Consider the following 24,009-nt stretch of genomic DNA (forward strand, 5'->3'; position numbering starts at 1 on the left):
TCTCAATCACAGAACTTTATTGAGTCTGAACAACAATGTAAAAGAACTAAAACAAAATACAACAAATTCCACACATCATCATCAATAGAATCCCACAGAGGACACGTTTCCATGGAGATGATAAACTCATTATTCCTGATTGGTCCGTTAAGAGCCGTGACGGGCTGCAGTCATTGGTCAGGTTTGTTTACCTAGTGAAGGAGCGAACGTGTCGTCCCCTCCCCCCTCCGCTGCCTCCCCCACCGCTAAATTTCCCCCCCTGGGACCCCCTCCCCCCTCCTCCTCCCTGACTCAGCCACGACAGGCCTGTACCCCCACGACCTCGAGGGGCGCGGTCCCGCGGAGCCAGGCGATATGCACCTGGAAGAGAGGGAGAGGGAGTGAGAAGAACAAGGGTGACCATCAGTAATTGTGCATGAAAGTATTATCTTGTGTTCATGTTGTTCTCTGAATATGTATGTGTGTGTGTTTATACAGTATGTACGTGTGCAAACGGGTATGTGTGTGTGTGTACCTGCAGGCTGCTGGCGTGAGGGCAGGGGGCCGCGTGTGAAGTTGCTCTGCCCGCCCCTGGCATCACTGTACGTTCCTCTGTGGGTAACCGGTGGCAACGGACCACTCCACGACGTGCCACCTCGCCCACCCTCACGGCGGGCATTATAGTTACCTAGAATGGAGGGGGATGGGAAGACATGTTAGTCAAAGGTTCTTTGAAAGACAACAGACCCACTTGTTAGTTTACAACGATGTTTGTGTGTGTGTGTGTGTGTCAACATACCAGACAGCAGCACTCCTTTAGGCTGCGGTGGGGTGAAAAAGCGTGTCTGCTGGCTGTGGAAGGCAGCCCTGCCTCTATTCCCAGTGAACAGGCCTCTGGTGGGGGGTTTGGGGGAGCTCTTAGGGGGTCGCTTGGGGGGCAACAGGCCCAGGGGAGTCCCAACGTCTTTAAACTCCGCCGCCACAAAGTCATCCACATGCATGCTGGGAGGGCGCGAAGTGTTCTGTTTGCGCTGGCGGAAGATGTCGTGGGGGCGACAGAGCTGTCCCCCGAAGCCCCCTCTACCTCGACCGCGAGGAGCAGCCATCATGTGGGCTCTCTTAGCTGGCTCGATGTAGTCTGACTTACCACTGCAGGGAGGAAGAGGACGACACAGGCCTCTTTGTTAACATGTGGGTCACATACAATCACATTATGTACCTGAAGATGATAAAAGTGTGTGTGTGTGTGTGTGTACCTGGTGATGAAGGTCTCGTGTTTGTGCTTGCCCAGCCTGAAGCCCTTGTTAGTTTTGGTATGACTGGGAGACAAGGGCTCAGACAGGAAGGAGCGTTCCAGCTCTGACTTCAGGTCCAACTCTGGACAACACTCCTGGGCCAGGCCTAGCAGGTCCACCTTCACCTAGGAACAGAGAGGTTTACTCACACACACACACTGACAGAAAGACACACACACATTCAAACAACACACAGGTGTCTCACCATGTCTAGTTCAGCCTCCATGTCATCAGTGTGGAAGGGGGAGAACCACAGAGCCTTCAGCTGCTCATCCAACACCTCAGACAATACAAACACCGTCCTACAGGAGGGAACACACACAGACAGTCAGAACAGGACCCACACAGCTTCGGGTCAAAACTGGGTCCATAGCATTCAAGACAAGCCAAATTCCCCAAACAGATTGAGTTCATACAGGCGCATAATTTAAAAAACAGTTGATTAAAATTGCACTTTTGTTAAAGGTGCACTATGCAGAAATCGCTCTGCCATTTCCTGGTTGCTAAAATTCTAATAGTTTGCCTAATTTCAGTTTATGTGACAAAACAGGCAAGTATCGTGTAGAGAATCATTGTACGATCTAAACCGCATTATAAACTGGGTGGTTTGAGCCCTGAATGCTGATTGGCTGACAGCCGTAGTACATCAGAATATGACAAACACTTATTTATACTGCTCTAATTATGTTGGTAACCAGTTTATAATAGCAAAAGGCACCACGGGGGTTTGTGATATGGCCAATATACCACGGCTAAGGGCTGTGTCCAGGCACTCGGCATCCGCGTTGCGTCGTGCGTAAGAACAGCCCTTAGCTGTTCTAAACTACAGGACTGTTTTGCTATCAAAGACTGGAACATGTTCCGGGATTCTTCCAATGACATTGAGGAATACACCACATCAGTCACTGGCTTTATCAATAAGTGCATCCAGGACGTTGTCCCCGCAGTGACTGTACGTACATACCCCAACCAGAAGCCATGGATTACAGGCAACATTCGCACTGAGCTAAAGGGAAGAATTCCGCTTTCAAGGTGCGGGACTCTAACCCGGAAGCTTACAAGAAATCCTGCTATGCCCTGCGACGAACCATCAAACAGGCAAAGCGTCAATACAGGGCTAAGATTGAATCATACTACAACGGCTCAGACGCTCGTCAGATGTGGCAGATGTGGCAGGGCTAACTATTACAGACTACAAAGGGAAGCACAGCCGCGAGCTGCCTAGTGACACAAGCCTACCAGACGAGCTAATTCACTTCTATGCTCGCTTCGAGGCAAGCAACACTGAGGTATGCATGAGAGCATCAGCTGTTCCGGACGACTGTGTGATCACGCTCTCCGTAGCCGACGTGAGTAAGACCTTTAAACAGGCCAACGTACACAAGGCTGTGGGGCCAGACGGATTACCAGGACGTGTGCTCCGGGCATGTGCTGACCAACTGGCAGGTGTCTTCACTGACATTTTCAACATGTCCCTGGTTGAGTCTGTAATACCAACATGTTTCAAGCAGACCACCATAGTCCCTGTGCCCAAGAACACGAAGGCAACATGCCTAAATGACTACAGACCCGTAGCACTCACATCCGTAGCCATGAAGTGCTTTGAAAGGTTGGTAATGGCTCACATCAACACCATTATCCCAGAAATCCTAGACCCACTCTAATTTGCATACCGCCCAAACAGATCCACAGATTATGCAATCTCTATTGCACTCCACACTGCCCTTTCCCACCTGGACAAAAGGAACACCTATGTGAGAATTCTATTCATTGACTACAGCTCAGCGTTCAACACCATAGTACCCTCAAAGCTCATCACTATGCTAAGGAACCTGGGACTAAACACCTCCCTCTGCAACTGGATCCTGGACTTCCTGACGGGCCGCCCCCAAGTGGTGAGGGTAGGTAGCAACACATCTGCCACGCTGATCCTCAACACTGGAGCTGCCCAGGGGTGCGTGGTCAGTCCCCTCCTGTACTCCCTGTTCACCCACGACTGCATGGTCAGGCACGACTCCAACAACATCATTAAGTTTGCATACGACACAACAGTGGTAGGCCTGATCACCAACAACGACGAGACAGCCTATAGGGAGGAGGTCAGAGACCTGGCAGGGAGGTGCCAGAATAACAACCTATCCCTCAACGTAACCAAGACTAAGGAGATGATTGTGGACTACAGGAAAAGGAGGACCGAGCACGCCCCCATTCTCATTGACGGGGCTGTAGTGGAGCAGGTTGAGAGCTTCAAGTTCCTTGGTGTCCACATCAACAACAAACTAGAATGGTCCAAACACACCAAGACAGTCGTGAAGAGGGCACGACAAAGCCTATTCCCCCTCAGGAAACTAAAAAGATTTGGCATGGGTCCTGAGATCCTCAAAAGGTTCTACAGCTGCAACATCGAGAGCATCCTGACCGGTTGCATCACTGCCTGGTATGGCAATTGCTCGGCCTCCGACCGCAAGGCACTACAGAGGGTAGTGCGTACGGCCCAGTACATCACTGGGGCAAAGCTGTCTGCCATCCAGGACCTCTACACCAGGCGGTGTCAAAGGAAGGCCCTAAAATTGTCAAAGACCCCAGCCACCCCAGTCATAGACTGTTCTCTCTACTACCGCATGGCAAGCGGTACCGGAGTGCCAAGTCTAGGACAAAAAGGCTTCTCAACAGTTTTTACCCCCAAGCCATAAGACTCCTGAACAGGTAATCAAATGGCTACCCGGACTATTTGCATTGTGTGCCCTGCCCCCCCAACCCCTCTTTTACGCTGCTGCTACTCTGTTTATCATATATGCATAGTCACTTTAACTATACATTCATGTACATACCACCTCAATTGACCTGACCAACCAGTGCTCACGCACATTGGCTAACCGGGCTATCTGCAGTGTGTCCCACCACCCGCCAACCCCTCTTTTTACGCTACTGCTACTCTCTGTTCACCTCAATAAGCCTGACTAACCGGCGTCTGTATATTGCCTTGCTACTATTATTTTCAAATTAATTTTTACTGTTGTTTTATTTCTTTACTTACCTACACACACACAGAGACATACCTTTTTTTCGCACTATTGGTTAGAGCCTGTAAGTAAGCATTTCACTGTAAGGTATTCCTGTTGTATTCGGCGCACATGACAAATAAACTTTGATTTGATATTGGCCATATAGCACACCCCCTCGGGCCGTATTGCTTACCTTTACATACCTTTACGTATTACATACCTTTTTTTCGCACTATTGGTTAGAGCCTGTAAGTAAGCATTTCACTGTAAGGTACACCTGTTGTATTCGGCGCACATGACAAATAAACTTTGATTTGATATTGGCCATATAGCACACCCCCTCGGGCCGTATTGCTTAAGTGAAATATATCTTCCATGACTGTTTCTGCTGTTTGAAGCTGGTGTGCAAAACCGAAAGTAAAAGATGCAAAAATTTAAGAACTGGAAGCATAAAAATAGCACGCATATAACAGACCTACCGCTTCTAGACGTGCGTTCAGTGAGAATGACAGATCTATAAGTCACATTTCTATGTGAATTTGTTCAGCTCGCACAAAAAGTTACATATTGCAGCTTTAATGGTATCTATTGGGCCAACAGTGTCAGTGGGCGGTACCTGTGGTTGAACTGGGCCAATAGCGTGTCAGGGTTGGGTAGAGTGGGCTCCGTCTCAGGGGGAGAAGATGTGGTAGTGGTCTCCGTAGTAGTCTCCAGCGTCTGTCGTAGACCAATCACATTTTCCAACAGGGTCTCCAATGAATCCTCCTCCTTGCACAGCTTCTACAAACACACAACAGTTACTTCCACTACTTCCGACCGGAGATCTGTACTTGCATTTATAATCATTACTATGCACAAAGTGTGTGTGTGTGTGTGTACCGTGATGTGTTTCTCTAGTGTGTTAAGAGGGTGTGTGTCAGTCTCCTCCCACTGCAGCAGAGCCTTCATCTCTGAGCCAGTCAGAGCCACAGACCTTGGGGATGGGACCAGCCCGGACTCTTCCCCTCCACTCTCCTCCCCACAGCAACCCTGGGTATGAGAAGAGAGAGTGACAGAGACAATGATTAATGATATACGGGCGGATCGGCCTTCACATCGGCAGATAATGGTTGACTGGATAATGGTTGATCATGTTAATATGGACTTGTTTGGGGTTTTACCAGAGGGTCAGTGTTGAGGATCTGTCGTAGGAAGTCCAGCAGAGCAGAGAGGAGTTCAGCCGAGTCTTTCCTGAAGGAGAACACCTGTCTCTTCAACAGAGCACACACACTGGCACTGTGCTTCTTCAGAGCCCTAAAAACACACATCTCTAAAGTTGAATTCGGTGTTCCACAGGGTTCAGTGCTTTAACCACTACTATTGTCTATATACACATGCTACACTTGCATTGATCTAAACTCCTGGCAATGAGGAGTGTGTGTGTACCCTTTGAGGTGGTAGAGTCCATAGTCATGTTCTGTGAGGAACATGAGTGTTCTGAGACAGGTGAGGAGCAGAGCGGCACTGCTCTCTCCATTCCCCAAAACCTCCATCAGAGAGTCGCACACTGATGAGATCATTTCCCGTCCTGGCAGGGCATTGGCCAGTTGCTCGGCCTCTGACACACACCCCTCGGCTGGGTGGGGCACCACCAGAGAGATGTCCTAACACACACACACACACACACGCACACACACACACACAGCAGAGTTAACCCAATGAGTCCCACCGTTTACAAAAACGTCTGTAGAGTCAGAATGATTTGAGATGCTTGGCAAAAGCTGACTGTCAGGAACACAAACATGTAACATGTTTCGTCTCTATGATGCTCATAAACTACACAAGAATTGTTAGAAGGTAAGGGGTTCTTCTACATAGAAGACCATAGTAAATCCCTGCACATAGTGTCTATAACACTGTAAGGGGTTCTTCTACATAGAAGACCTTAGTAAATCCCAGCACGTAGTGTCTATAACACTGTAAGGGGTTCTTCTACATAGAAGACCTTAGTAAATCCCAGGACATAGTGTCTATAACACTGTAAGGGGTTCTTCTACATAGAAGACCTTAGTAAATCCCAGGACATAGTTTCTATAACACTGTGATAAGCTCACATAGTTGCTGTTATAAACTCTGAACAGTTGTCACTGACAGGTTAGATATTCATTTTCCAGTGAGCAAACCATTTCTGTACTTAGAGCATTCTTATAACTACATTTCTATCGGGTTTTTGCTCTGTCAATAAAACTCATGAATGCAACTGTTTATGTCAAATAGTTAGGTGTTCTACTTGTAGCCCTGGTTGTCCTGAAAAGAACATGGTAAAACACTTCATTGTGAGACTAAATATAACGGCTGGACATGCAGATAAATGAAAGTCAGATACAAGTCTTGGGACTGATGGGGTTAAACACCTTTCTCTATCCCTCTTCCGCTCCCTCTTACCTGGCTCAGCCTGATATACGACCCCCTGCTAGTCTGACACATAGTTCAGACTAAAGAGCATCCACAAAGACCTACATGTTTATGAACATAACACGCACCAATTCACCCCATACCTCTCCATTGTTATAGCTGAAGGAAAGACAACAGCTAGTGGATGAAGTGCATTAGCTTCATACAATACCAGGTGCTTCGTGTGTTACCTGGTCACACAGTGACTGCAGGACAGTTCCCACCAGCTCTGCACAGTGCTGTTGTGGCAGGGCGTGGTCAGCAGCGGGAACCAATAGGGACAGTAGCAGGGGGAAGACATCAGCCAATGGCTCGTCTCCAGGGGCGGAGCCAGAGAGCAGGTGTAACGTTGCGATCTTACAGGCTCTCTGGGAAACCAGGGTGTCGAATAGAGAGAGGAGACGCAGGACCTGCCCCCAACCGGGACTCTTACCCTCAACACTGAAAAACACAACCACACATACCAAAATCAAAAACACAACCACACATACCGAAATCAAAAACACAACCACACATACCAAAATCAAAAACACAACCACACATTCCGAAATCAAAAACACAACCACACATACCAAAATCAAAAACACAACCACACATACCAAAATCAAAAACACAACCACACATACCAAAATCAAAAACACAACCACACATACCAAAATCAAAAACACAACCACACATTCCGAAATCAAAAACACAACCACACATACCAAAATCAAAAACACAACCACACATACCAAAATCAAAAACACAACCACACATACCAAAATCAAAAACACAACCACACATACCAAAATCAAAAACACAACCACACATTCCGAAATCAAAAACACAACCACACATACCAAAATCAAAAACACAACCACACATACCAAAATCAAAAACACAACCACACATACCGAAATCAAAAACACAACCACACATACCAAAATCAAAAACACAACCACACATACCGAAATCAAAAACACAACCACACATTCCGAAATCAAAAACACAACCACGCATACCAAAATCAAAAACACAACCACACATACCGAAATCAAAAACACAACCACACATACCGAAATCAAAAACACAACCACGCATACCGAAATCAAAAACACAACCACATATACCGAAATCAAAAACACAACCACACATACCGAAATCAAAAACCCAACCACACATATCGAAATCAAAAACACACACATCAGAGAAGGTAGCATGGTGGTGAAATAATATACAGAGCCAATTTGGGATTTATTTGGCTTGCCATCTTAGTTCAAGAGGTGCATAAGGGTGTGTTTGCGACTGTCTTACGGCTGTAGTTCCCCCAGCAGGAATTCCAGCAGGGTCTTCATGATGAGGGTGGCGGTGGGAGAGGAGAGGTCAGCCAACTGGACACACACACGTCGCAGCATGGCCAGCAGCGGAGGACAGCTAGTTCCACACACACACCCGAGGGCGTCCGCAAACACACCCCACTGCACCCGCAGGTGCATGCTCCACAACTTCCTGGTGTTCAATGCTACAGCCACGTCCTGAACAGAGATCACCTGGAGGGGACCGGCACAACACACAACTAGAAATCACTTTCCCTTCGGTTTCGATGTTTCCAACATGAAAGTCCTACAGCTTTCAATCCTCATCAATTGATTAGTTTGTGGCCTCCCGGGTGGCGCAGTGGTCTAGGGCACTGCATCGCAGTGCTAACTGCGCCACCAGAGTCTCTGGGTTCGCGCCCAGGCTCTGTCGCAGCCGGCCGCGACCGGGAGGTCCGTGGGGCGACGCACAATTGGCATAGCGTCGTCCGGGGTAGGGAGGGTTTGGCCGGTAGGGATATCCTTGTCTCATCGCGCTCCAGCGACTCCTGTGGCGGGCCGGGCGCAGTGCGCGCCAACCAAGGGGGCCAGGTACACGGTGTTTCCTCCGACACATTGGTGCGGCTGGCTTCCGGGTTGGAGGCGCGCTGTGTTAAGAAGCAGTACGGCTGGTTGGGTTGTGCTTCGGAGGACGCATGGCTTTCGACCTTCGTCTCTCCCGAGCCCGTACGGGAGTTGTAGCGATGAGACAAGGTAGTAATTACTAGCGATTGGATACCACGAAAAATTGGGGAGAAAATGGGATAAAAATTAAATAAAAACATTTAAAAAAAGAATTGATTAGTTTGTTAAGTGTCAATCCGACGACCTCCAGACTGTTGCTGATGATGGCTGTAGCAACATGAGAAGCAGCAGGCGTGTGTGTGTGTACCTGCGTGCTCTGCATGGGCAGGGGAAGTGGCAGCAGTTCAGACAGCAGGGTGAGGCCAGAGAAGAGTCCCTCTGGTGCTTTCAGTAGAGAGCCCAACACCTCCTTCAGCATCAGAGACCATGTGTTACTGAGCAGAGTCTCCTCTGTGTGGGTCATCTACAGGGGAAATGATACCCAATTTATTACACGCACGCACGCAACACACACAACATTATGTTAAAGGTCAATCAGAAAAGAGCTCTACCTGTTCGCTGACTCCCTGTGTGAAGGTGAGCAGCACATCTACGATGAGGGCCTGAACCTTGGTCTCCTCCCAGTCTAGACGTCCAGAGGACGGGGCTGAACACACGACCATGTGTAGCGTCACCAACGTGCTCGCCACACGCGTGTCCCTGAACTGGAAGGCCCCGCTGCGCAGCAGCTCTGTCAGCATGGTCCGCAGCAGCCTTAGCGTGTTAGCGCACACGCCAAGGATCATACAGCGCTGTGGGGTGGGTCCCATGTGTCCGTGCACACGCCAGGCAGGCAGCAGCACGCTACACAGCTTCTGGAGCACACAAACACACGTGTCCAAGCCCTCCCCAGAAAACAACTGCACTCCTGCTAGACTCCACTTCAGATCTCTCTGCTGAGCCTCTACGGCGGGAGGGGGACAGGCGATCTGGCAGAGGACCCTCAGAGCAGACATCAGTCCACTTCCCTCTAGAGTCAACACGTTCTGGACGTTCTATAGGGACACACACGGGACAGACAGGACAGAATGGGTTTTCTGTTAGTAATATGACCAATAATACACATGTACATACAGTAAGTATTTTATTTACTTCAGCCACACACAGTGTATTCGGAAAGTATTCAGACCCCTTGACTTTTTCCACATTTGTTACTTTACAGCCTTATTCTAAAATTGATTAAATTGTTGTCCCCCTCTATCTACGCACAATAACCCATAATGACGAAGCAAAAACAGTTTAAAAAAAATAAACATTGTAAATATATATTTAAAAAATAATAAATTAAATATCACATTTACGTAAGTATTCAGACCCTTTTTTCAATACTTTGTTGAGGCACCTTTTACAGAGATTACAGCCTTGGGTCTTCTTGGGTATGACACTACAAGCTTGGCAGACCTTTATTTGGAGAGTTTCTCCCATTCTTCTCTGCAGATCCTCTCAAGCTCTGCAGGTTGAATTGGGAGCATTGCTGCACAGCTATTTTTCAGTCTCTCCAGAGATGTTCAATCGGGTTCACGTCCGGACTCTGGCTGGGCCACTCAAAAACATTCAGAGACTTGTCCTGAAGCCACTCCTGCATTGTCTTGGCTGTGTGCTTAGGGTTGTTGTCATGTAGGAAGGTGAACCTTCTCCACAGTCTGAGGTCCTGAGTGCTCTGGAGCAGGTTTTCATCAAGGATCTCTCTGTACTTTGCTCTGTTCATCTTTCCCTCGATCCTGACTAGTCTCTCAGTCCCGGTCGCTGAAAAACATCCCCACAGCATGATGCTGCCACCACCATCCTTCACAGTAGAGATGGTGCCAGGTTTCCTCCAGACGTGACGATTGGCATTCAGGCCACATAGTTTAATCTAGAGCAGAGAATCTTGTTTCTCATGGTCTGAGAGTCAAATTGGCAAATTCCAAGCGGGCTGTCATGTGCCTTTTACTGAGGAGTGGCTTCCGTCTGGCCACTCTACCATAAAGAACTGATTGGTGGAGTGCTGCAGAGATGGTTGTCCTTCTGGAAGGTTCTCCCATCTCCACATAAGAACTATGGAGCTCTATCAGAGCTCTATCAGAGTGACCATCGGGTTCTTGGTTACCTCCCTGACCAAGGCCCTTCTTCCCCGATTGCTCAATTTGGCCAGGAGGCCAGCTCTAGGAAGAGTTTGGAACCACCAAGACTTCTTCCATTTAAGAATGATGAAGGCCACTGTGTTCTTGGGGACCTCACTGCTGCAGAAATGTTTTGGTACCCTTCCCCAGATCTGTGCCTCAACACGGTCTTGTCTCGGAGCTCTAGGAATAATTCCTTCGACCTCATGGCTTGGTTTTTGCTCTGACATGCACTGTCAACTGTGGGACCTTATATAGACAGGTGTGGGCCTTTCCAAATCATGTCCAATCAATTTAATTTACCACAGGTGGACTCCAATCAAGTTGTAGAAACATCAAGGATGATCAATGGAAACAGGATGAATAAGGCGGTAACGTTTTAAAAAATGCCGAAAAATTCAAGGGGTCTGAATACTTTCCAAAGACGCACGTGCTCTCTCTCTCTCTCCCTCCAAGATCTGGGTCAGCCACTGCCACAACTATTTGCATGTACCGCAGGGCAGCTCTCTAAGCCCTCTACTGTTTTATTTTTTTTACCAATGACCTGCCACTGGTATTACACAAAGCATGTGTGTCCATGTATGCTGATGATTAAACCGCATACGCATCAGCAACCACAGCTAATGAAGTCACTGAATCCTTAACAAAGAGTTGCAGTCTGTTTTGGAATTGGTGGCCAGTAATAAACTGGTCCTGAACATCTCTAAAACTAAGAGCATTGTATTTGGTACAAATCATTACCTAAGTTCTAGACCTCAGCTGAATCTGGTAATGAATGTTGTGGCTGTTGAACAAGTTGAGGAGACTAAATTACTTGATGTTACCGTAGATTGTAAACGGTCATGGTCAAAACATATAGATTCAATGGTTGGAAAGATGCTTTTTTGACACCACACTCCACAGGCTCTAGTTGTATCTTATCTTGATTATTGTCCAGTCATATGGTCAAGTGCTGCAAAGAAAGACCTAGTTAAGCTCCAGCTGGCCCAGAACAGAGCGGCACGTCTTGCTCTTCATTGTAATCAGAGGGCTAATATTAACACTATGCATGCCAGTCTCTCTTGGCTAAGAGTTGAGGAAAGACTGACTGTTTCTTATAAAAACAAGAAGTGACGCAATGTGTTGGAAATTCCAAATTGTTTGCATAGTCAACTTACACACAGGACTGACACACACACACAATCACACACCCCACCAGACATGCCACAAGGGATCTTTTCACAGTCCCCAGGTCCAAAACAAATTCAAGGAAGTGTACAGTATTATACAGAGCCATGAGCGCATAGAACTCCCTCCATCTTATATAGCACAAGTGAACCGCAAACCTGGTTTCAAAAAACAAATAAACCAACACCTCACAGCACAAGGCCTCTCCCGCATGTGACCTACTTGTTGTGCATATGTACTGACATGTATGTATAACCGATCGATGTGTGCACACACACACACACACACACACACGCACACGTTAATGTTTTTAAATTGTCAAGTATTTTGTCTCAAATGTCATGTATCGTACCCCAGTCAGACCCCAGTCAGACACCAGTCAGACCTCAGTCGGAACCCCAGTCGGAACCCCAGTTGAAACCCCAGTCAGGACCCTAGTAAGACCCCAGTCGGAACCCCAGTAAGACCTGTCGGAACCCCAGTCGGAGCCCCAGTAAGACCCCAGTAAGACCCCAGTTGGAACCCCAGTCGGAACCCAGTCGGAACCCCAGTAAGACCCCAGTCGGAGCCCCAGTAAGCCCCCAGTAAGAACCCAGTCGGAGCCCCAGTAAGACCCCAGTAAGACCCCAGTTGGAACCCCAGTCGGAACCCAGTCGGAACCCCAGTAAGACCCCAGTCGGAGCCCCAGTAAGCCCCCAGTCGGAACCCCAGTTGGACCCCAGTCACACCCAGTAAGACTAGCTGTCGCCATTGAAGATCCTAATAATTCAAATCAAACTAGCTGACTCCATGATGAAGGACGTCTCTGCTGAAATCCACCAAAGGAGTGGTGCAGAGACCATGCTTTGTGGAATTCAGGTCCGACTATATGAATAAAATGTATTATGAAACGCTTACCATGTACCTATGTTTGTTCTTTAGTTACGTGCCTTTCTTTGTTAGCTGAAATGAAGCTAATCAAATACAACCACCGACAGTTTGCCCGTTGCTGTTGCTCTAAGATGGCAACTCAGCGCAAATTAGCATTTGTCAATTGAATCTCAACAAGGAAACAGTATGTTTTTGAATAACGTTTATTGAAAAAGTATGGATTTCAGCTAACAAAGAAAGGCACGCAACTACAGAGGACAAACACAGGTACAAGTTAAGCGTTTCATAATTATAATATATATTTTTTTAAGTATTGACCTTGGGCGAATCAATGTAGTCTTTGCTGAATTCCACAAAGCCTAATCTCTGCTTCACTCGTTGGTGGATTTCATCAGAAACTTCCTTCACCATGGAGTGGAGTTTAGTCAGCAAGTTATATCAAAGCAAGTCGGTGTGTGTGTGTGTGTGTGTGTGTGTGTGTGTGTGTGTGTGTGTGTGTGTGTGTGTGTGTGTGTGTGTGTGTGTGTGTGTGTGTGTGTGTGTGTGTGTGTGTGTGTGTGTGTGTGTGTGTGTGTGTGTGTGTGTGCGTGTGCGTGCGCGTGTAGGGAGCTGAAGGCCTGCAGCCAAGTCATCATTATGAAGGATTAAACAAACAGCAACAGGTTATCAGTCCTTGAGGACATGTAGTGTAACGGCTCACCTGTTTGATGTAGTCTATGAGGCTGGGGATGCTGCCCATCTCCAACTTCACCTTGTCCAGAGGTTCCAGCCACTGACTCAGCTCTGGAACACAACACCAACACTGAGAGGATCACTTAGTGTTGCAGTTCACCTTTGCAAGGAATTCTGAATATAGTTTAACACATGTTTTTTGTTGTTTTTTGGGCGGTGCTTTTCTCCCCAATTTCGTAATATCCAATTGATAGTAACAGTCTTGTCCCATCGCTGCAACTCCCCTGCGGACTCGGGAGAGGCGAAGGTTGAGAGCCATGTGTCCTCCGAAACACGACCCGCACTGCTTCTTGAAACACCGCTCGCTTAACCCGAAAGCCAGCCGCACCAACATGTCGGAGGAAACACCGTCCAGCTGGCGACCGAAGCCAGCTTGCAGGCGCCCGGCCCACCACAAGGAGTCGCTAGAGCGCAATAGGACAAGGACATCTCAGCCCGGCCAAACCCTCCCCTAACCCGGACGACGCTGGGCCAATTGTGCGCCGCCTCATGGGTCTCCCGGTCACGGCCGACTGTGACACAGCCTGGGATCGAATCCGTCGATGCAGTGCCATAGACCGCTGCGCCACTCGGGAGGCCTTCAACACATTTCTAAGGGGTGATGGGTCAGGCTATGTCATTACAATGATAGAGGTGGGTGTAGAAGTATTTTTAAGATGAAGGTTAAGGGACTACTAGTTCACCCACTGTTGATAAGGTTGGTTTGGAGTTATAGGTCAGAGGTTAGGGGTTAAGGTTTGATACCAACCTAGCGTTGTTATAGTCAGGGGTCAGGAGCTACGCACCCTGTAGTTTAGCGTTGGTGTCATCAGCCTTGGCCAGGATGAGTAGAGGAGCAGCGTGTTGTTCCATGGTACGGAGATCACTGGAGTTCTGAACCACCATCAGCACCAGCATACACGCATAGTTATAGGTCACCGCCTTCCGGGCCTTGGCCTCCCCGTGTCCGTCCTTGCTGTGGTGCTGCAGCAGCGTAACCAGACAGGAGAGGTTGTTCTCCAGGCTGAAGACGTGGGCCACAGCGCTCCTCCCAGTCTGTGTGAAGGTGATGAGGTAGAGGGCATGGAGCATGCTCAGTACCTCTGCACTGTCCCCCTCCTCTAGCCCCACCCCTCCCTCCCCGCCGGCAGTCACGTGACTCATCAGCTCAGACACGCTCTGGAGGGCATGCAGCGCCTGCATCAGCCACACCCCCAAACCCTCTTCACCCAACCCGGGGCCCCAGAACCCGCCGTCGCCCCCAGTGACCATAGGCTCCTCTCCCTCAACCTCGGCGACGGTTGCTAGGAGGCGGAGCAGCAGGTTGGTAGGCGTGGGCTGGGCCAGCATGAAAAGCAGTCCTGATTGGGTGAGAGACAGAAAGTGCAGGACTTCCCTGACAGCGTGAGTGACACCTGTATGCCCCGCCGCCACTGCTGCTGACAACGCCACCGCGGAGCTCTCCAGGAAGTGACATGCATGCATGTACCTGTGGGGTGGGGGGGAGAGTTATTAGTACAAATGACTGTGTGTGTGTGTGTGTGTGTGTGTGTGCGTGCGTGCGTGCGTGCGTGTGTTGTACCTACCTGTACAGTGTAGGGTAGGGGTCGTCTCTCTCCTGTGGACCCGTAATGCGTGCGGTTGTAGGGAAGGCCTTTCCAGGGGGCTGGACCATGGTGTGGGGGGCGGTCTCTAGAAGGTGATGTAACTCTTCTAGAACCCCAGCCAACCTATCCAGCTCAGCCTCGCTGACAGGGGAGGGGCCTAATGATGTCTCCTCCTCCATGGCTATGTCAGGCTCCTCACCCTCATCCTGAAATATAACACTGATAATTCTTATATACTGATATTCTGTAGTAATTATGTGGACAGTAGAACCTCAGTCATAGAAACCCCAGAGTTCCACACTGAACTGGGAACTGGTTATGAAATGGGAAGCTTCATCAGACCCAAATAACTGTTCTTAAAACGTAGATCTCCAGTCAGTGTGTGCTTACCTGCAGAGGTTCGCTCCAGGCTGCCGCTGTCCTCTGCAGATCAGTCATAACCTCATAGGCGTGGCTTTTCTGCAGAATGGCATTGCCTGCGGTTACCACCCGCACGGTTTCCTCCCCCAGGAACAGCTGCACCAACCGCTGCAGGACACACACACACACAACCTCAGTTAGAAACACACGCAGCCTCTCTATTATAAGGTCTTCATGTGTACCGTATGTCTATGGCTTCTCTCACCTGGTATCCACTCCTCTCCATCTCCCCCTCCTGTAGGAAGGCCTCCACACCAGCGGGGGCACTGGTCAGAGCATCCAGAGCCCTCAGGATACACAGCTTCAGCGTGGACGACACATGGTCCACCTGGAGCAGCTCTAGTAGGAGCTCCAGTGCTCCCTCGTGCAGCAACGCAGTGAGGCCCTGTGGGCACTCGGCCAAGCAGGAAGCCAGCTTAGCTCCAGCTTTCAGCTGCCTGAGGTTTAGAGCAATGGGTTGGGTCAGAGCTATCTCCATACTAAGACCCTGGAGAGCCCATCGAACCAGAGCTCCAATAGGCTCCTCCCATTCCCCCTGTCCAATCAGAAAGCCCAGCCCTCTAGCGAGCAGCCCTGATGCCTGCTCTAGGGCCGTGACCCAGCGGGAGTCACGGTCCTCTCCTATCCCAGCCAGGAGCTCTCTCATCTGGGCAACAACCTCAGCCTCTGCCCCTTCTCCACCTCCAGGCCCCTCTGGACCAACACACACAGCCCCCCTAGCCCTCTCCAGCTGGGAGTCGAAGCGGGTCTTGTAGGGAGGGGTGAAGTAGAGCAGTGGGCGTAGCTCTCTTTCGTAGGGGTCGTACTGGACAGGGGGCACAGAGGCCAGGTCTTCAGGGGTGTAGTCAATGTCAAAACTGGGCAGCTTAAAACTCCCATTGTCCAAGTCATCCTCATCACTACTGATCTTCTCATAACCATCATCACCTGGAGAGAGGAGGGAGGGTGAGGAGGGAGAAATATTGTAAAACAACAAAAACACAAACACAGCAAAAGAAAAGGCCTCACTCACAACACTCACATAAGTTGTAAAACATTAATAACATGATGAAATTATAGTTCACTCAACCAAGAGTTAAGAATGTTAGAGAACCACAGCAGACAGGCACAGTTAGTTTGTCATGCAAGAGGATCTGATACTACAGCAACAACAGCCATGGCTCTAAGCCTTATTATTACAACTGGTTAGGCTGGTTATAACAGCACAGAGCAGGGTGTAGGGTGGAGGGGTCTGAGCAGGGTGTAGGGTTAGGGTGGAGGGGTCTGAACAGGGTGTAGGGTTGAGGGGTCTGAGCAGGGTGTAGGGTTAGGGTGGAGGGGTCTGAACAGGGTGTAGGGTTGAGGGGTCTGAACAGGGTGTAGGGTTGAGGGGTCTGAGCAGGGTGTAGGGTTAGGGTGGAGGGGTCTGAGCAGGGTGTAGGGTTGAGGGGTCTGAACAGGGTGTAGGGTGGAGGGGTCTGAGCAGGGTGTAGGGTTAGGGTGGAGGGGTCTGAACAGGGTGTAGGGTTGAGGGGTCTGAGCAGGGTGTAGGGTTAGGGTGGAGGGGTCTGAACAGGGTGTAGGGTTGAGGGGTCTGAACAGGGTGTAGGGTTGAGGGGTCTGAGCAGGGTGTAGGGTTAGGGTGGAGGGGTCTGAGCAGGGTGTAGGGTTGAGGGGTCTGAACAGGGTGTAGGGTTGAGGGGTCTGAGCAGGGTGTAGGGTTAGGGTGGAGGGGTCTGAACAGGGTGTAGGGTTGAGGGGTCTGAGCAGGGTGTAGGGTGGAGGGGTCTGAACAGGGTGTAGGGTGGAGGGGTCTGAGCAGGGTGTAGGGTGTAGGGTTGAGGGGTCTGAACAGGGTGTAGGGTGTAGGGTTGAGGGGTCTGAGCAGGGTGTAGGGTGGAGGGGTCTGAACAGGGTGTAGGGTTGAGGGGTCTGAACATGGTGTAGGGTTGAGGGGTCTGAGCAGGGTGTAGGGTGTAGGGTTGAGGGGTCTGAACAGGGTGTAGGGTTGAGGGGTCTGAACATGGTGTAGGGTTGAGGGGTCTGAGCAGGGTGTAGGGTGTAGGGTTGAGGGGTCTGAACAGGGTGTAGGGTTGAGGGGTATGAACAGGGTGTAGGGTTGAGGGGTCTGAGCAGGGTGTAGGGTGGAGGGGTCTGAACAGGGTGTAGGGTGTAGGGCTGAGGGGTCTGAACAGGGTGTAGGGTGTAGGATTGAGGGGTCTGAGCAGGGTGTAGGATTGAGGGGTCTGAGCAGGGTGTAGGGTGGAGGGGTCTGAACAGGGTGTAGGGTGTAGGGCTGAGGGGTCTGAACAGGGTGTAGGGTGTAGGATTGAGGGGTCTGAGCAGGGTGTAGGATTGAGGGGTCTGAGCAGGGTGTAGGGGTCTGAGCAGGGTGTAGGGTGAAGGGGTCTGAACAGGGTGTAGGGTTGAGGGGTCTGAACAGGGTCTAGGGTGTAGGATTGAGGGGTCTGAGCAGGGTGTAGGGGTCTGAGCAGGGTGTAGGATTGAGGGGTCTGAACAGGGTCTAGGGTGTAGGATTGAGGGGTCTGAGCAGGGTGTAGGGGTCTGAGCAGGGTGTAGGATTGAGTGGTCTGAGCAGCATGCCAGAGCACACACACACTGTCTGTCCTGCGGTCACACAGGAGCCCCCCTACCTTCCTCCATCTCTTCCTCCTCCTCACCCTCATCCTCTTCCTCCTCCTCATCCTCAGGGGCGCTACACTCTGTCCGTGCATCGTCCTCTTCTTCCGGCTCTTCATCCTCTTCCTCCTCCCCCTCTTCCTCAGGCTCGGCGTCTGAGTAGGGTTCGTCGGCAGGCAGTGAGCTGCGCTCAGGTGAGACTGCCTCCAGGTAGTCCTCCCCTCTTTCAGTCGGCTCCGCCTTGGCCACTCCAACTGAGACAGTCACCATGGACACCACAGTCGGTTATCACGGCAACCAAAGAGGGCATCAGGTATACACGGATACAAGCTTGCACAAATACATGGAAATGTTTCTTTTGGCAAGGTTATCTAGTTGAATATACAGTATGAAATCTGTCCCTGTGAGATGAACATAGAGATGCAGAGAAGTGTGTGTGTGTGTGTTACCGGTCACTGGAACCGGCTCCTCATCATCATCATCTGGTGGGGGCGGTCCAGGAGGGGTGCGGGGGCCTCTGGGAGCTGGTCTGGGGGGACTGACATTATACTGCTCCTCCTTATCCCACTCTGAGACACACACAGTTTAGTCCACCTTGTGTTTTCCCTTTTGCCATGGAAAGTATGATAGTATTGTGATAGTGGTATCCTGGCAACCCTAGTATGAGTCTTTACCCACCTTGTTTGATGATCCTGTTGAGGCCAGTCTGTTGTTGTGGGGGTGGGGGAGGGGGAGGTGGGGGGGAGTCCCGGTCGTGACCATGTGACCTTTCTGCTGTACCGTACACCGCCACCGTCAGACTGGTGTACCATCCACGCAGCACCAGTCCATCTGTGTTCACCTACACAACACACACACTCACCATTACAAACACACAGCGACACACACAACACAGTTCACCTGTAGAGAGAACCGTGACCTTTCTACAGACAGAGGGGGAGGAGTCTTTACCTTTCCATTGGGCCTGAAAACGATGGACTTGTTTTCGTCATATTCAAAACTGTAAGGACGAGACAGCGAGAGAAAGAGAGACAGAATTATCACATTTCCATTAGTAGTGGAGCAGGCTACAGTAGAGGGGCTGATGTACTGCAAGTTCTCTCTCCGGTGAACAACAACGGCCTGTGAGCTCTTGACTAACATTAGGTTGTGCCTGTGTTCTCTGTTGGAATGATTGATGTGGCATTCTGGGTTCTACATTCTGTTGTGTGTGATTCTGCAGGTGCAGCAACAGGGCTAAGTTTCTGGCAACCCGTCTCGGAGTGAACAAGAACTAAGACAGTCGTCACAGATTGGTCTCTGCCCTGACAGGTTCTACAGGTGAGACTTGAGCTCTCAAATACTTTTATAGACACATTCTGGGAAGTGAGAAAAAGGGAGGGGCGGGGAGAGAGAAATAGACAGATACTGGGAGGGCAGGAGCGACAGAGAGAGACAGAGGAAGAGGTAGAGAGAGAGGGATACAGACAGAGAGAGGAAGAGGTAGAGAGAGAGGGATACAGACAGAGAGAGGAAGAGGTAGAGAGAGGAAGAGGTAGAGAGAGAGGGATACAGACAGAGAGAGGAAGAGGTAGAGAGAGAGGGATACAGACAGAGAGAGGAAGAGGTAGAGAGAGAGGGATACAGACAGAGAGAGGAAGAGGTAGAGAGAGAGGGATACAGACAGAGAGAGGAAGAGGTAGAGAGAGGAAGAGGTAGAGAGAGAGGGATACAGACAGAGAGAGGAAGAGGTAGAGAGAGAGGGATACAGACAGAGAGAGGAAGAGGTAGAGAGAGAGGGATACAGACAGAGAGAGGAAGAGGTAGAGAGAGGAAGAGGTAGAGAGAGAGGGATACAGACAGAGAGAGGAAGAGGTAGAGAGAGAGGGATACAGACAGAGAGAGGAAGAGGTAGAGAGAGAGGGATACATACAGAGAGAGGAAGAGGTAGAGAGAGAGGGATACATACAGAGAGCGGAAGAGGTAGAGAGAGAGGGATACAGACAGAGAGAGGAAGAGGTAGAGAGAGAGGGATACAGACAGAGAGAGGAAGAGGTAGAGAGAGAGGGATACAGAGCTTGAGAGAAGTAGAGGTATATTCGAGAACACCTCTTTGGAAACAAGTGCTTTAATTAATACTTTTAAGTGCTATCCTCTGTGTCCACATTGTACATTTCTGTTGTATATATATTTTACACAAATACATTCAATTCAAATAGAAGGTACAAAGTGTTACTGACCTGCCCAGTCTGTGGAAGCAGGCGTTGCTGGGTTTAGTGAGGTTGTTGAAGAAAAGCTCCAGCTGAAAGGAATGAGGCGATGTCTCCCTGGAAACACAGACAGGAACAGGATATGACATCACCACCCAGCCCCCCTTTCAGCCACATGAGAGATCCCGTCTGTCCGGTTACGATTACCTCACAAATCACCAAACTACCCCGGTGAGAATGAGGCCAAACTGAACATTACAGCTACATTTATCAATATTGCGTAGAAACTTCTATAAAATACTTCTTACGAACAGAATTTAGAACGTTCCTAAACATAGAAAAAGTGTGATTTATCAAACAATCCTACGAGCTTCATGCGTACACCAGTAGGAGATAATCGTTGATAAATACCAAATGTTCTCAGCCTCAGTGCTCGTGCACGACCTTGGATGACCCTTGCAAATTGCATGACCCTGGCAATTTGCATGTTGAAATGCCCCCAATTAATCCTACATGGTCAAAATCATCCCTTTAAACCACGTGGGGAATATACCACACTGTACCAGGATAACTACGTTGCAACCAAAGAAAGCTAAGAAAATAGGAGGTGCTAGTGTCAGAGATTGAGTACAACCAAAAGGGTTTATTTGTCTCTCAGTTGTGGCTTGACCAGTAAAACCATTAAGACTATGAGTTGCGTTAGCAATGGTAAATCTACTTCAAATGAGTAGACAACAGTCAGGAATAAGCCATCCATCCTCAACAGCTCCTTCCTGTAGGCGTATAGGCCAACATTGGCCACCAATGTCTTCTGCCCGTCACATAAATGATCACCTGCATATTAAGAGTGGAAGCCTTTTCTGTCCACATAGTTCAACTCATTTTGGGATGGTGCTTTTATGGCGATGTGGGTGCCGTCTATTGCTCCGTTCGTATTTGGGAACCCATTGATGGCAAAGAAACCTCTCTTGACTTCAACCTGTTGGGCGACGGTGTAAGGAAATTGTACGTTACAGTTTGTTTTACTGAAAATTGCATCCAAAACACTGTCTCATCGAAGCTGTGAAATGTCGATCGGAAAGATCCCGATGCCAAAACCTGAGGGTGGACAGCACTTGGATGTACACCGGAATGGCATGCGGTTGCCTTTTTAAAGTAAGTCTTAAGTCCTCACAGAAATCCTATAAGATTGGCTCATCACATATAATTTCCCAAAACCAATCGTTACTTTCTGAGCAAGATCATACTACTGCACAGATACTACTGCACTGTTGAAGCTACAAACACCAGCATTTCGCTACACCTGCAATAACATCTGGTAAATATGTGTCAAATTTGATCAACCTCTCATTCAATTTCCTATTATTTCAAGTCTTTTATCATGTTTCAACAATGGTTTCACTTTCACACGTGCCTCTAACTTTGGGCTCCCGAGTGGCGCAGCGTTCTAAGGCACTGCATCTCAGTGCAAGAGGCATCACTACAGTCCCTGGTTCGAATCACATCCTGCCGTGATTGGGCGTCCCATAGGGTGGCGCACAATTGGCCCAGCACCATCTGGGTTTGGCCGGGGTAGACTGTCATTCTAAATAAGAATATGTTCTTAACTGACTTGCCTAGTTAAATAAAGGTTAAATAATAAATGACTGTACTTTATGTGAATTATTATAGTAACAAATGCACTGGTGGTCAAATGATATGCCTGTCAAGATATGTTGCATGAATTCACAATGGAAATACAATGACATCGAAAATTATTACTCCATCACAATTTCAGACATTTTCAACATATATTTCCCCCCCATTCTACGCTTGACAGTTCCCTTACACCTCGATCACACCGACAGTGTCATTACGTTTGGTACACTAGAAGTACATTCCCAATGGAACGCTGCGTTTGGTACACTAGAAGTACATTCCCAATGGAATGCTGCGTTTGGTACACTAGAAGTACATTCCCAATGGAATGCTGCGTTTGGTACACTAGAAGTACATTCCCAATGGAATGCTGCGTTTGGTACACTAGAAGTACATTCCCAATGGAATGCTGCGTTTGGTACACTAGAAGTACATTCCCAATGGAATGCTGCGTTTGGTACACTAGAAGTACATTCCCAATGGAATGCTGCGTTTGGTACACTAGAAGTACATTCCCAATGGAATGCTGCGTTTGGTACACTAGAAGTACATTCCCAATGGAATGCTGCGTTTGGTACACTAGAAGTACATTCACAATGGAATGCTGTGTTTGGTACACTAGCAGTACATTCCCAATGGAATGCTGCATTTGCCTTGCAGAATTGCGTTACAGTTTGTTCTATGTGGTGCATACATTGGATTTATTGAATTTATGCATCAAATTGTATGGTAGACGGTTTGACATTAATGGTAGCAGAAGGCGAATGTTGAAATTTCGTTGAACACATATCCAGATGATGCTGCGTACCATTTTGGGCAATGAGGCTGTAGGTGTGATCAAGGCATTATTCCACCACTTGGCACTGTGTGAGCACAGTCATGGCAAATGTTCATGTTGATAAATCGCACACTTTGCGCGGAAATGATCCCACGCATGGTTTACGCACATATTTGTGCCTATGCATGATTGTTTGAGGCCCCTGAAGTTCCCCTCACACACATCCCAGTCTCAGATGTCACATGCACATAGCTAGGAGTATATATTTATTTAGCTCTCCCTTATACACCTTGAATGATGGTTTCTTACCCAAATGCCCGGTTGTCTGGCAGGCTGGTGTGTGCTTTAATTCCAGGGGGAATGACGCGCACTTCTGTGATCAGGACACCACACGGGAACCGCATCACATCTACATTGCTCAGCTACAGACAGAATACATTTTAATAATTTCACTGTAAGGCCTACCACATCCGTTGTATTCAGCGTTTGTGAAAAATAAAATGTGATTAGATTTTTATTTAGACCATGTTAGCGCACAACAAAAACAGTCAGCACTTTTTGTGCCATACAAAAACAAAAAGGGACAACTGGGAATTTCGTGTATTCATCTGCAGACAGTAACTGTAGGCTATATCTGTAAATATGAACAGTCTGAAAACTGTCTGTGTAACGTAAACAGTGTGAGTCGCTAACTAGCAAGTAAACACACACGTTAGCTGTGTGACTAGCAAGCCGGTAAACAATCTGCGCACACGCCGTTGCCGACTGTCCCGTTATCTGTTATGGCTAGCTAGTTTCGCGTATCCCTATCCCCGCTGCAACTGTAGAAGAGACCACTGAATATAAGAACCCGTAACCTACTTAAAAAAGTAATACCTTGTTAGGAAACAATGCATCACACTTAGTTTGGAAGGACGATTTAGTTATTATGCAAGGTGGCCACCGTGTTAGCATTAGCCTAGGGGAACGGGGGATCAGAAGCTGTAGTTAGCTAGCTAACTGGAATCTCAGCAAAGTATACTGCTGGGATAAAATAGCAAGTGATATTAACAAATTTAGCTACCTCTGCACTTTGATGTTTGAACGTATCCAGAAAAAGTAGTTCCGTTAAAGTGTCCCCCGCCATGTTTTTCTGTTTTCACTTGGGGTAAACTTCCGGATCTAGCCACAACGGTTTCCGGGTTTTAAAACCCGACGGCAAGCAGTTCTGTAAAGACAGACCCCGAATCAGTTTA

General features: G+C 48.7%; 1 protein-coding gene across 3 annotated transcripts; it reads right to left on the reverse strand.

Annotated features, from left to right (window-relative positions):
* Positions 1 to 23,933, reverse strand: LOC129857033 (protein virilizer homolog). 3 transcript variants are annotated; one of them, XM_055924917.1, is made up of 25 exons: positions 23,838 to 23,933; positions 23,084 to 23,196; positions 20,389 to 20,475; positions 19,121 to 19,169; positions 18,848 to 19,010; positions 18,619 to 18,738; positions 18,211 to 18,423; positions 15,756 to 16,477; positions 15,521 to 15,658; positions 15,110 to 15,336; positions 14,330 to 15,012; positions 13,513 to 13,595; positions 9,186 to 9,668; positions 8,942 to 9,097; positions 8,009 to 8,244; positions 6,904 to 7,153; positions 5,705 to 5,922; positions 5,440 to 5,572; positions 5,159 to 5,308; positions 4,896 to 5,059; positions 1,480 to 1,576; positions 1,236 to 1,399; positions 779 to 1,128; positions 515 to 667; positions 1 to 360 (listed from the first exon to the last, which is right to left on the reverse strand). In XM_055924917.1, exons 1-25 carry the CDS (start codon positions 23,898 to 23,900, stop codon positions 188 to 190), a joined length of 5,388 nt encoding a protein of 1,795 aa, XP_055780892.1. In that variant the 5' UTR covers positions 23,901 to 23,933; the 3' UTR covers positions 1 to 187. The 3 variants fall into 3 exon arrangements, with proteins under 3 accessions (XP_055780892.1, XP_055780891.1, XP_055780890.1); XM_055924916.1 differs by having other exon boundaries at positions 4,896 to 5,056; positions 18,184 to 18,423; XM_055924915.1 differs by having other exon boundaries at positions 18,184 to 18,423.
* Positions 23,934 to 24,009: the final 76 nt, after the last annotated feature.

This window comes from Salvelinus fontinalis, chromosome 6 (genome assembly GCF_029448725.1).
Source record: "Salvelinus fontinalis isolate EN_2023a chromosome 6, ASM2944872v1, whole genome shotgun sequence".
Taxonomy (NCBI): Eukaryota; Metazoa; Chordata; class Actinopteri; order Salmoniformes; family Salmonidae; genus Salvelinus; species Salvelinus fontinalis.

Bases quoted from the DNA above. Each gene is read 5' to 3' on its own strand.
- LOC129857033 (XM_055924915.1), bottom strand. From the start codon at position 23,900: ATGGCGGGGGACACTTTAACGGAACTACTTTTTCTGGATACGTTCAAA. The intron at 18,739-18,847 runs GTGGGTAAAGAC...TGTGTGTCTCAG, and splicing joins CAACAGGATCATCAAACAAG to AGTGGGATAAGGAGGAGCAG. The intron at 15,659-15,755 runs GTGAGAGAAGCC...TGTGTCCTGCAG, and splicing joins TGGAGAGGAGTGGATACCAG to CGGTTGGTGCAGCTGTTCCT.